Genomic DNA, 11,665 nt, shown 5'->3' with positions numbered 1-11,665 from the left:
ATAGAGAATGTAGATGATAGAATAGATGAAAATGTGATTTATTTGTATTGAAGTGGGGGTAGTTATAGACGAAAATGTGAACTTTGGGGGAAAAAAATTGAAAAATAAATAAAAAGTGGATAGAAAACGGATATAATTTGTTGGGAAGTGGAACAATATATTTTTTTTATTTAAAAACTTTTTTTAAATTAATTTTGAATTTTTAAAAATAAAAAATAAAACATTCTGAATATGCCAATGGCATAGCCGTTGGCGAATCAAAGAGCGCCACATGTGCTGCTCAGCGGCACGGATGTGCTCTTAGCTAAGAGCAGCGTCGTGCCGCTGGCACGGACGGACGGCTCGCAGCGGCGGACGAGCTCGTCCTTGCTATTGGCACGGACGGACAGACGCGGTTTTTCCAACCGCTGCGGATGCTCTGAGGTCGCAATGCTCGTCCCAAAAAAAGCCATGGCCGCCATACACTTTTCACATATATTTAACCCAACTAGGTAAAATCGAAAATCTAAAAAATAAAAATGCAAAGTTATAACAAAATCACGTTAAAACAGAAAAAAATTAATTGAAATTATAATATTTCACTTAGTCTCTTATAAAGAAAAAAAAATGATTATAGATATTTTTTTGGAAGAAAAATGAAGAGTTGGATATATTTGTGGGATTTGGGGCAGTTATTAAATTATGGAGATGCATATATACAGTAAGAATTACCGAATTGGGCCTCAAAATCTCCAGCCCAAGTTTATAACAACCAAAATATTAAAAAAAAAAAAAATCAGTCTATTTTGACTATTCATTTTTCACGCAATCGAATTCATATATATTGACGCTCATATTATTTTTTTTGTCTGGCGGGAAGATTCGTTAGGGCTCACAAGATTTCTTCAATTTCTCTAAAATTGCGCCAATTTCCTGCCCAAAGCAATGTCGATCAGCGAGGAATTCCAAGCAAGTAAGTCTAGTTTCATCTCTGCATAATTCAATTTGTGTTTTATCGCGTTTTTTTCGGTACCCTAGCTCGTCAATATCATTGAAACTGTCGTGATATAGTTTGAAATTGAATCAACTGCATTTTATTTGTCTGGAGACAGAAACCTTGTAATCTGGAGTGTAAATTAAGCTGGATAATCTGTTTTTGAAAACTTTTCTTTTTTTATTAATTGGGGAGGCTGAAGTTATACAGTTTTCATCCGTTTTATAGTGATCCTTTTTTTTATTGTGAGAAGTGAAGCCTTAACCTTTTACTTCTGTGACTAGTTTTATGTATTGGATGATACTGATCTTCATTGTTTTGTGTTTGAATAGATATTGAAGCCTTGCCTAATATTTTACAAAGGAAGTATACGCTGTTACGAGATTTGGATAAGAGCTTACAAGGCAAGTGTCACTAGAATATTACCCTTGTTGTTTGTTCCTCATTTGTGTTTCTTGAAGGTTGTCATTGTCGACACAGGGTAACCTATTTAATTAACTGTAGTATAAAGTGTATAGGTTAGCTCCTTCAAGTCTAAATTGTATCATCTGAAAACATTTACAAATTGTTAAAGGTTGATAATGTTTCACCATAATATTATTTTACTGCATGCTACATTCCCATATTGAAAGCCATTTCAAGTTTTCAACCTGTTTGGTGGAGATATCAACTGTTTTTTTCTTCACAGCATTTCTATCAATTTGTGGTAAGTCAAGCTTTCTTGTCTCAATGATTTCTGTATCTCACTTTAACAAACAGAAATCCAAAAGCAAAACGAACAGCGCTGTGAGCAAGAAATAGATGATATGAAGCGTGGTATAAAATCTGGTAGCATCACTCCCAATTCTTCTCTTCTCAAGTTTACAGATGATGCTATAGATGAGCAAAAACATGCTATAAGGATTGCCGATGAGAAAGTAGCATTGGCGGCTCAGGCTTATGATTTGGTACCTATCCAACACTAGCTAATCCGTGTTGTGATTTGTGTGATATCGTGCTTTGTTTGTCGAATTTGTGTGTCAATATCCGTACCTTTTCCTGATTGTAGGCTTGTAGCTTTCATTATTTATTCTTCGTCCGTGAATACTTATTGAATTTCCTAGATGCATTTTCATATTAGCTCCGTTTATATTTTGTGTTAAGACTAGGGATGTGTGCACAGATAACTAGGGAGACTAAGAACTTCTAGTTTCTACTTTTTTAAACTGATGTACCTCAACAAACAATTAAATTGGATAACTGGATAAAAATACAGTTACCATATTTGTGTAATTACTGAAAGGGTAATATAACTAATAGACTAGAGTGTAAAAAGCAAGGATGACTTGGGTATGCAAAACCATTATAAATCCATGACATTGTGATAAAATAAATTTCCTAAATACAAATGGGATGGCTTAGCTTGCCAGTAGTATTAATATTGCCATGCTTAATCTGTGCACATAGTAAAGTTCACTGAACAAGTTATTTTTTCTGTGGAAAAGGTAGACACTCACATTCAACAGCTTGATCAATATTTGAAGAAATTCGATGAGGATCTTCGGCGTGGTATGTCTAAATGTTCTTTATCTGAATATGACACAGTTGCAGAGTGTCATCTGCCACTGCGTACGATGAATCTATATCTTATTTCTCATAAGTTGTGTATCTTTTGGTATGAAATAGCTGAAAGGGATGCCATCGCTGCAACTCCTCCAACACAGGATAACAATGTCAAAGCTGGAAAGTCTGGTGAAACTAGCAACAGAGGGCGTAAGAAGTAAATCCTATGTACCCTTCTATTTTTAAATATTTTCCTTGAAGTAGACTTCATGTTCAATTGTCTAGAACTTTGCATGATTTTTTATGTTTCAGATTAATTATATGATGCATTTCCCTCGTGTGTGTTACTTTTACCTGAACAAGAAAATTATGTTGTGTGAGATTGTTGATTTAATTAAAACATTAATAAGAAAATTGTATGAGATTGATTAATTAAAACCTAGGTCATCCCCAACTCCCGCCCATAAAAACAAGAGCAGAAACTGTGAGCTGGCAATGAATGATACAGTATGTGATGATCCATGTTGGCTTGTGTGTTTTAGGCCCGTAGCTCAGTTTTTGAAAATTTTGTAAATTCTTTGGGATTTCAGATGCAGAATTGTATTAAAATAATACTAACACTAGTCTGCAGATACTGATAGTGATAATAACAGCGTTGTGTGCTAGACTTGGTTCTTTCTCTTCCTGGAAGACCAGTCTATCTATAGATGAGCATTCCATTCAGTAAATATAATATTGTATGCAGGACGCGCCTTGCAACAGCAAATGCAGCTGGCGCCTCATCCTCTGGAACTGGTGCAACGACTGCAGCAAATACAAGTATGGAATTAGATCTACCTGTTGACCCTAATGAGCCCACGTATTGTCTCTGCAACCAAGTGAGCTATGGCGAAATGGTTGCATGTGACAATCCCGATGTAAGTAAACGACTCCTTGGCCTATTTCCCCACCCTTTGATTTAGAGTTAACAAATTTTGCGGTTTTAATATGTAGTGCAAGATAGAATGGTTCCATTACGGATGTGTTGGCCTTAAAGAACAGCCAAAAGGCAAATGGTATTGTTCAGATTGTGTCGGGGGCCAAAGGCGTAGGAAAACGAGATAATGGACTACCAAGTCATGTTCCCTATGTTAATCAACTCAATGTTTCTAACTTAAAACTACAAGTTCATGGCTGAATTTGTGGTGTAAGGAACTTTGCGTCGTAAATGTCTAGAGTGGGTGGGATATTGATATCTTGTTGTCCACAGTTATGCAGTATAGCTCCCCATTGATAACTTAATCTCTTTCCATAAGGAAATTTAATTTAAATATTTGCTCTTTTTGCTGGTATATGAGATAATATCATACTTCAACTATTTCAGCCACTGACGAATTTTATATGGAGCCCTATAATTTTGAAGAATATTTTAGTAATTTTATGTTGAAATTATACTCCTTCCTTTCATTAATCTTAAGAGTGTATAATATGAATTTTAATAAAATTAGTAAAGTACGAAAAATATAAGAAAAGTTTTAAACGATTTGAGTATTTTTAGTAAAAAACCAGAAATTAAACTTATTGGAGTCACTATATGTAAATAATAGTCTCATGTTTACTTCGTTTTAAAAAATATAATGAAAAGAAAATGAAAAAAGTTAGTGAAATGTAATTTTTACTTTTATACTTCTATAATATTAGTTGTATGGTACTCCCTCCATCCGCATAAGCAACACTTATTTTTTGCATGAAATTCAAGAAATTGATATTTAAAAAATTAAGTAGAGAGAGAAAAGTATGAGAGAAAAAAAATAGAAAAGTGAAGAGAGAATAAAGTAGGTGAGGGAATAAAGTAAAAAAATATAACAAAGTAGTAGTACTATTTTTTTTGCTGAAAGGGATATGACTCATTTATGGTGGAAGCAGTGGTGGATCCAGGAGTCGTAATCGTTGGGGGCGGAATATATATCACTAGCTTGATTTAGGGTGAAAATGACTTTTTTTCGATTTTTGGAGCGACGTTGGGCGAAATGGAGGGGGCAAACATGGCAATTTTATGCCGGATAAGAGGAAATTAGTCGCATGGAGGGGGTGGTCGCTCCATCCCGCCCCCCTAGAACCGCCAGTGGGTGGAAGTGATATTGGACATCTGTTAAATACCGATTTTGCATATTTTTAAGGCCTGGATTTGGCTCATTTTGAATGTCAATAAATTATGTTACTCCATTCGTCTCCGAAATGTTGTCCAAGTTTGACTTGGCACGAGTTTTAAGAAATGTGAAGAAAAGTGAGCGTAAAAAGTTGGTGGAGTGAGAGTAAAATGAGTGAGAGAGAGTTTTCATGTGTAAAAAAAATTATGTGATGGATGAGATATTTATAGATGATTTTGGAATGAATTAAAGGAATGAAAAATGAAAAATATTTTAAAAAATGAGAATAAAACGATAAAGTGAGAAAATATATTAATTTTAAGTTTGTTTTTTTTTAAATAATATTTTAACGACTGGAACAGACGCCCACTTGTTGGCCATGGGGCGAACGCACACCACATTGTGTTGGGGGGCGTGACGCGATGAGCAATGCCCAAATAAACCATAAGATAGAATCCGCAACATCTGAATATGATACACAACTAATTATGTCAAGTTGAGTACAACGTAGGAATTAATTACTGACCAAAATTATAAAAGGAAACCCATAATTAAGGAAAGTTAATGTTTCCTAACTGAAGATGGACGATCACAAACAACATGTATAAATAAAGCACTAAATCTATAAAAAAAAACATTGCTTTGCAGACACAATGAGCATGGATCCTGAGTACGATTGTCAAACCAACTTCAGCATAACCAGAAACCCATTCCAGCGCACTTTTTTCCCTTATTTCGAAGTCAAATTCAACTTTTCCCTATACGAAGAATTCGTCGACTCAACCCGCGATCTTCCCCTCCCTTACTCGCACCACCGCGCCACCGCCCGCGTCATCGTCCGAGACCAGCTCTCTTTCGACGACGTGAAAGAGGCGGTCGAAACAGCCATAGGCGGTAACCTCCCCAGCGAAGAGCATAGCCGCATGATCTCGCTCGCGTGGGAGCTGGTGAAGGATTTTGTCGGCCCGACGGGTATTGTACCTTTGTACGTCGAATTGGATGTCGATTTGGAGGTATGGATCTTGTTCAGCTACGTTAGTGGGGACGACAGTGGCAGTGCCATGGTTCCCGCGGCGGAGGAGGACATCCGGCTGCTTGAGGAGTGTGAAGCGGCAGAGGAAGAGGAGAGTTGCTCAATCTGCTTGGAGGAGCTCAGCGCTGCTCTGAGGATGCCGTGTTCGCATATGTTTCACCGCGAGTGCATCCAAACATGGCTGCGGAAGAGTCGTTGTTGCCCGCTTTGCCGCTTCCCGATGCCCACGGCCACAAACTAGATATAAAAAAATTTACAAATTTTCATTTATTTGTAGCAATTATGCATAGAATTCATTATTTCACGTGAATTACAAGTGGTGTGTTATTTTTAGCTAGACCCATAAATTATTAATTTTAGCTAGACCCATAAATTATCATATCATGATGCCATAAAGGGGGAAAATCAGAATAATAATTTCTTAAGAGTGAAAAATGTGGGGATAAAAAGTGGCGGAGACAAATAATTACTGGACAACATTCAAAAACAGTTACATAGTCTAACCCTATCATTACATCCCGCTTCAAACCAACACAACTCTCTTTATTTTTTTCCTTCTATTCAATAATTTGTCAGCCATCAGTCTCCTCAGTAATCCATGCCACCCATTCCTCCCATGCCGCCGCCGCCCCCCATTGGGGCTCCGGCCTTCTCCTCCAATGGTTGCTCCACCACAATGGCTTCGGTTGTTGTCATCAGCGAAGACACACTGCAACACACCAAATCCCGTCATCATCATTGGAGATACATACACAGATATAGAGAGAGAAACAGAGAGAGAGGCTTACCTAGCAGCATCAACAAGGGCAGTTCTAATGACCTTCAATGGGTCAATGATTCCAGCCTTTACCATATCCACATATTCAGCTGTAGGCACAATTAATACAAACATTTTTTAGGCTTCAACGCAGAAAACAGCACACGATCTCTCTTAGAAAGCACGGTATTATCAAGTGCCAATACCTTTAGCTGCATCATATCCGAGGTCAGGATTTTCGGATTCCAACAATTTGCCAACTACAACGGCACCCTCCACACCAGCATTTGCTGCAATTGTGAAAACTGGCGTCTGCAGTTACAAACACTAGTATGTCAGACAAGAGGTCGAGATATACAGTGCTATCACTATAATGGAGCATATATTATCAAATCAAACCTTCAAAGCATTTTGAATAATTTGGACGCCGATCTTCTGGTCGAAGTTGGCTGTTGGCAGCTTCTCCAATTCTTTGGCTGCATAGAGGAGAGCAACACCTCCACCTACAACATGAAGACTATCTTAATGCCTCTTTCATTTCATTATTCAGCCAAATAATAGCAAAAACATCATGAAACATAAACCCTACCAGGCACAATCCCTTCCTCAACAGCTGCTTTCGTGGCATTAAGAGCATCAGTCACTCTATCTTTCTTCTCACCAACTTCTGCTTCACTTGCTCCTCCAATCTGAAGGAGAAAAAGATCTAATATTTAGTTATATTCATCTCATTTAAAATAACCTTAGATGATTCAAGAGAACAACAAGGCGACCTTTAGCACAGCAACACCACCGGATAGTTTGGCAAGCCTTTCTTGCAACTTCTCCTTGTCGTAATCAGAAGTGCTCAACTCAACTGCTGACCTGATCTGCATTGTGGAAGATAGTTGCGTAAATAGATAACAGAAAAGTGAAAAATCTAATAGCAATGATGTTAACATTAGCTCAAGAGCAGTGGCATCAGATTTAACACAAACCTGCTCACATCTTTCCTCAATGGATTTCTTCTCGCCAGATCCATCAAGTATGACAGTATCATCCTTGGAGATGGTGACCTGTAAGACAAAAATGTGATCAGCTGATCTTGTAAAATGAAAGCAATACACAATGACCAGAAATTAAGTGAAGATGAACCAACCTTCTTGCACGAACCCAACATATCAAGCTCCACATCATCCAAGTTCATTCCGAGCTCCTCAGTTATGACCTGTGCACATGAATTTAATTACAAAAATGCAACACTAAAATATATTGATGCATAAAAGAAGATTAGAGCACAATACATACTTGGCCACCGGTTAAAACAGCAAGATCCTGCAAGCCTGATTTCCTGTTCTCACCGAACCCAGGCGCTTTGATTGCACAGACCTTGATTCCAGCGCGGAGCTTGTTAAGGATAAGAGTGGCAAGTGCATCGCTTTCCACATCCTCTGCGACTATCAGAAGTGGCCTCTGCCTCTGTATAGGTATGACAATATAGACTTATAAGCTCAACAACATTATACAGAGTCTTATATCAACTTTGGAGTTTAAGGATAAAATGCAACCTTCAAAGCCAATTCTAGGACTTTAACAATGGCGTTTATGCTAGAGATTTTCTTCTCGTGAATAAGGATAAGAGGATCATCCAATTCCTATCAACAGAAAGAGTATGATGTTAAATGATGTAAGATGGGAATATGAATTTCTTTCAAGCTAGCAGCCGATTATTTACATAAATCCTCCAAAATGAATTATGAAACACCTACACATTTCTGAGTCTTCTGATTTGTGATAAAGTATGGGGAGATATAGCCTCTGTCCAGCTTCATACCCTCAACTACTTCCAACTCATTGAACAATGTCTTTCCATCCTACAACACAACATAAGCCACCATATATGTTCAGTAAGTATTTCTACATGGATACAGCATGGGAAATCAGCACACAATAATAAGGCAAAAAAGTATAAGGCTGTGAATATGAATTCTTTCTCTATCAACACCATCCATTAGTCTTATTCATTAAAGAACTCATAAGTAATTAGAAAGTATGTAAAGTTAATTGGAAGGTCACAATTCAAAAGATAAATTGACAATTCCACAGTGTGCTAATCTTTATATCATTCTACATATTAATAGATAATAGTGTAAATAATAGAGCACATACTTGAATCGTGATCACACCCTCTTTTCCAACTTTTTCCATAGCCTTTGCAATCAGCTCACCGATTTCCCTTTCTCCATTAGCAGAAATAGTTCCAACCTACAAAAGGTGCAACCAAACTGTAAGTCTTGCAAAACTGTGCACAAACATAACACTATTCAACTCCTCCACTTTTTCATCACTTATTGCACTTTTCACTGCTAAACTAAGCTTTCCAAAATACTCATTATGGACACTAATCAAGACTATGTCAGCAAACAAAAGTACCTGAGCAATCTCCTCCGATGTGCTAATCATCCTTGCTCTGCTTTTCAAGTTTGTAACAACAGCATCAACAGCCATGGTAATGCCGCGTCTTAGATCCATGGCATTCATGCCAGCTGCCACCGACTTGCAGCCTTCGGTGAATATGGCACGAGTAAGGACAGTGGCACAGGTTGTACCTAAAAAACACAATACACACAATTGTTAAGACACGCCATTAAACAAAATGCAGCTGATAGCCTGATACATGAACAACAATCGGGAAAAAAAAGAGGCGCAAACTCACCATCACCAGCAACATCATTAGTAGCATTTGCCACCTGTTTAACAAGGCTAGCACCAATATTCTTAACTTTGTCCTTAAATTCAATGCTCTTCGCAACTGTGACACCGTCCTTTGTCACTTTGGGCGCACCCCAGCTCTGCTCAATAACTACATTACGCCCCTGCACCAGACAACCCCACATTAAGCTTTCCAGGAATGAATCAATAAACCCATTCTCGAAATATTGCACCAGAAATAAATAGAAAACAGATCCAACAAGTCTTACAAAACAGTTCTGCAGCTAGCAATAAACTATACAACACACGATCTGCAACCACCTATTATGCCTTATTATGCCAAATTGCAATACAAGGTATACCTTAGGACCCATGGTGACTTTAACAGCATCAGCAAGCTCTTCAACACCCTTAAGCATCAGAGCCCTAGCCTCCACTCCAAATCTAATATCTTTAGCAGCATAATTTCTGCTCCATCCCAATCTACCCCCAATCTGCACAGCACCCACAACGATAAATCAATCAAACAGCTCAAAGCAATCATGATTTATACATGTATATCTGAAAGGGAAAAAAGAAAATCTTGGTACCTGTTGGCTGCTGTTCCTCGCAACACTGCACAATTAGAACCAAAAAAAATATGGGTTTTAACATTCAACTCACACTTTGTCAAAAATAAAAACAATCATAGAAAAACATAAATGCAGTGATGGTTCTTAATCGGCTAATTACCTAGCTTTGGAGGCGAGATTTGCTGCAAAACGATACATGTTTTGACGCAGTGAGTAGAGAACTCAAACAAAATGAATTGTTGAGTTGAGAGAGAGGAATATTGTGGAATGAGAGGAAGAGAGCGAGGTGTGGGGAAGCTGGTGCGAATTTAGTGGGTTTTAAATAAAATAGAATAGTCTAGAAGATACAGTAAGCTTGAAACTAGGGTTTATGCGACGGCTACCTTGGGTTTAAGAATCCATTTTTTCTCTTTTTATTTTTATCATTAAAAAAGTATTATCGTTCTAGTTGTAGATAACTCGAATTTAATATACAAAGTCTAGTAATTTTTTACGTAATTATTTGGACGTTTTTTAATATGGATACAATGATTAAGATTTTACTATTTTAGTATCTTATCCTTTTGTTTCTTGACGCATAAACAAGAATTACTGCATTTTTATACTGCCTGCTTTTAATAAATCCTTGTCCATTTTATTATTGGGCCGTAACTTCTAGAGAAGGCCCAACATATTGTTGATTTTGCAGTCATTAAATTTTGATTGATGCATTATATATTAGGCCATCCGTAAAAATATCTCCAGGGGAGAGGTAAATAGAGAAGTAAACTAATACAACTATTCTATTTATCTTTTTTTTTAATGAAAAATCATTCTTCAAAGGGAGAGGTATTTGAGAAAGTAGTATACCTTTTCTCATTTTGGAGAGGTATCTTTACCTCCTCATCCATGGAAAGGTAAAATATTATAACTACCATATTTGCCTTCTTTTCATGAAAAACTCTTCTTTAAGGAAAAATGTATTTGAGAAGTTATTACACTTTATATTTTTTAATGCATTTTGTACTATTATTTTATTTTTAAAAAATAATTTACCTTTTTATATATCTTTTCCTTTTGGAATGTGTTAATTTTAAAAGGGTATATTTCAATTTTTAAGAAGATACATGTATAATATACCTTTTCTATATACCTTCTCCCATTCCCATTGGAGATGCTCTGAGTCATATTATTTGTTCATTATTATCAACAATCATATAATTTTGAAGTATAAACTAATAAATAGAAAACAGTAGTACTACTAAATTTGATTTAAATCGGCTCATTTTCCACTTCTTTTCATTCATTTTTCCACATTCCAATCTTTACGCAATGTTTTTGTCATTGTTGGATCACGTTTTATGTCATTATTGGATCAAGTCTTCTTCACTCTTTTTATTTTAAATCTTGATTTACATTAGTATATATTTCTAATTTATACTTTCTCTTTTTTATTGTTGATCGCATAAAAAACAAAACAAATTGATATATTTTCGTGCATAACTGCTATATGCGAGCGACTAACTATAAAAAAAACTTACTCCATCCGTCCACGAAAAATATAGCACGAGTTTTAATGTAGAATTGGTAAAATAAAGGGGAAGGGAAAAAAGTACTCCCTCCGTCCCAGAGTACTTGACTCACTTCTTTTGGGCACAGGATTTTAGGAGGGGATGTTTAGTGGTGTAAGTGAAGTTGATAATAAAGTAGATTAGGTGATGTGATGTATTTTTATTTTTAAATTTAAAATAAATGGAATTAATTTTTTGTATGCATGTATTTAGCTTACTGATATTTCGAAGCATATTTCTAATTAACTTTACTCATATTAAAAGTATCCATATTTAATGAATGCTAAATGCGACGTCAAGTTCAAATTGAGCATAATTCAAACAATATGTATTGCAAACATTAAAATAATCAATGACTAGGAAAAGATCAAAACTAAATTGAAATTTTGATTCACTTTGATTCACATTTAGCGCTACA

At 36.3% G+C, this 11,665-nt stretch overlaps 3 protein-coding genes across 3 annotated transcripts; 2 read left to right on the top strand and 1 right to left on the bottom strand.

The window, feature by feature from the left end:
- Positions 1-820: 820 nt before the first annotated feature.
- On the top strand, positions 821-3,846 carry ING1 (RING/FYVE/PHD zinc finger superfamily protein). Its single transcript, XM_089056353.1, has 7 exons — positions 821-952; positions 1,306-1,377; positions 1,733-1,920; positions 2,458-2,521; positions 2,639-2,732; positions 3,261-3,432; positions 3,509-3,846. Exons 1-7 carry the CDS (start codon positions 925-927, stop codon positions 3,617-3,619), a joined length of 729 nt encoding a protein of 242 aa, XP_088912479.1. The 5' UTR covers positions 821-924; the 3' UTR covers positions 3,620-3,846.
- Positions 3,847-3,941: 95 nt separating this feature from the next.
- On the top strand, positions 3,942-5,947 carry LOC148927158 (uncharacterized). Its single transcript, XM_089056354.1, has one exon. It carries the CDS (start codon positions 5,298-5,300, stop codon positions 5,916-5,918), a length of 621 nt encoding a protein of 206 aa, XP_088912480.1. The 5' UTR covers positions 3,942-5,297; the 3' UTR covers positions 5,919-5,947.
- Positions 5,948-6,069: 122 nt separating this feature from the next.
- HSP60 (heat shock protein 60) lies at positions 6,070-10,026 on the bottom strand. The gene is made up of 17 exons (XM_089056352.1): positions 9,858-10,026; positions 9,716-9,740; positions 9,488-9,619; positions 9,130-9,289; positions 8,847-9,022; positions 8,583-8,678; positions 8,183-8,287; positions 7,982-8,068; positions 7,722-7,892; positions 7,573-7,641; positions 7,412-7,489; positions 7,208-7,303; positions 7,024-7,123; positions 6,834-6,937; positions 6,641-6,746; positions 6,466-6,544; positions 6,070-6,386 (listed from the first exon to the last, which is right to left on the bottom strand). Exons 1-17 carry the CDS (start codon positions 9,893-9,895, stop codon positions 6,266-6,268), a joined length of 1,743 nt encoding a protein of 580 aa, XP_088912478.1. The 5' UTR covers positions 9,896-10,026; the 3' UTR covers positions 6,070-6,265.
- Between the last annotated feature and the right edge of the window lie 1,639 nt (positions 10,027-11,665).

This window comes from Salvia hispanica, chromosome 4, assembly GCF_029641045.1.
Source record: "Salvia hispanica isolate PSC_SH4W2 chromosome 4, Shi_PSC_v1, whole genome shotgun sequence".
In the NCBI taxonomy this organism is placed as follows: Eukaryota; Viridiplantae; Streptophyta; class Magnoliopsida; order Lamiales; family Lamiaceae; genus Salvia; species Salvia hispanica.
Note: the sequence above shows the minus strand (reverse complement) of the source record. Positions and strands in the feature narration are given on the sequence as shown.

Bases quoted from the DNA above. Each gene is read 5' to 3' on its own strand.
- ING1 (XM_089056353.1), top strand. From the start codon at position 925: ATGTCGATCAGCGAGGAATTCCAAGCAA. The intron at 1,921-2,457 runs GTACCTATCCAA...TCTGTGGAAAAG, and splicing joins CGGCTCAGGCTTATGATTTG to GTAGACACTCACATTCAACA. The intron at 3,433-3,508 runs GTAAGTAAACGA...TTTAATATGTAG, and splicing joins TTGCATGTGACAATCCCGAT to TGCAAGATAGAATGGTTCCA.
- LOC148927158 (XM_089056354.1), top strand. From the start codon at position 5,298: ATGAGCATGGATCCTGAGTACGATTGTCAAACCAACTTCAGCATAACC.
- HSP60 (XM_089056352.1), bottom strand. From the start codon at position 9,895: ATGTATCGTTTTGCAGCAAATCTCGCCTCCAAAGCTAG. The intron at 9,620-9,715 runs GTACCAAGATTT...GGTGCTGTGCAG, and splicing joins CGAGGAACAGCAGCCAACAG to ATTGGGGGTAGATTGGGATG. The intron at 7,893-7,981 runs GTTGCATTTTAT...ATACCTATACAG, and splicing joins TCCTAGAATTGGCTTTGAAG to AGGCAGAGGCCACTTCTGAT.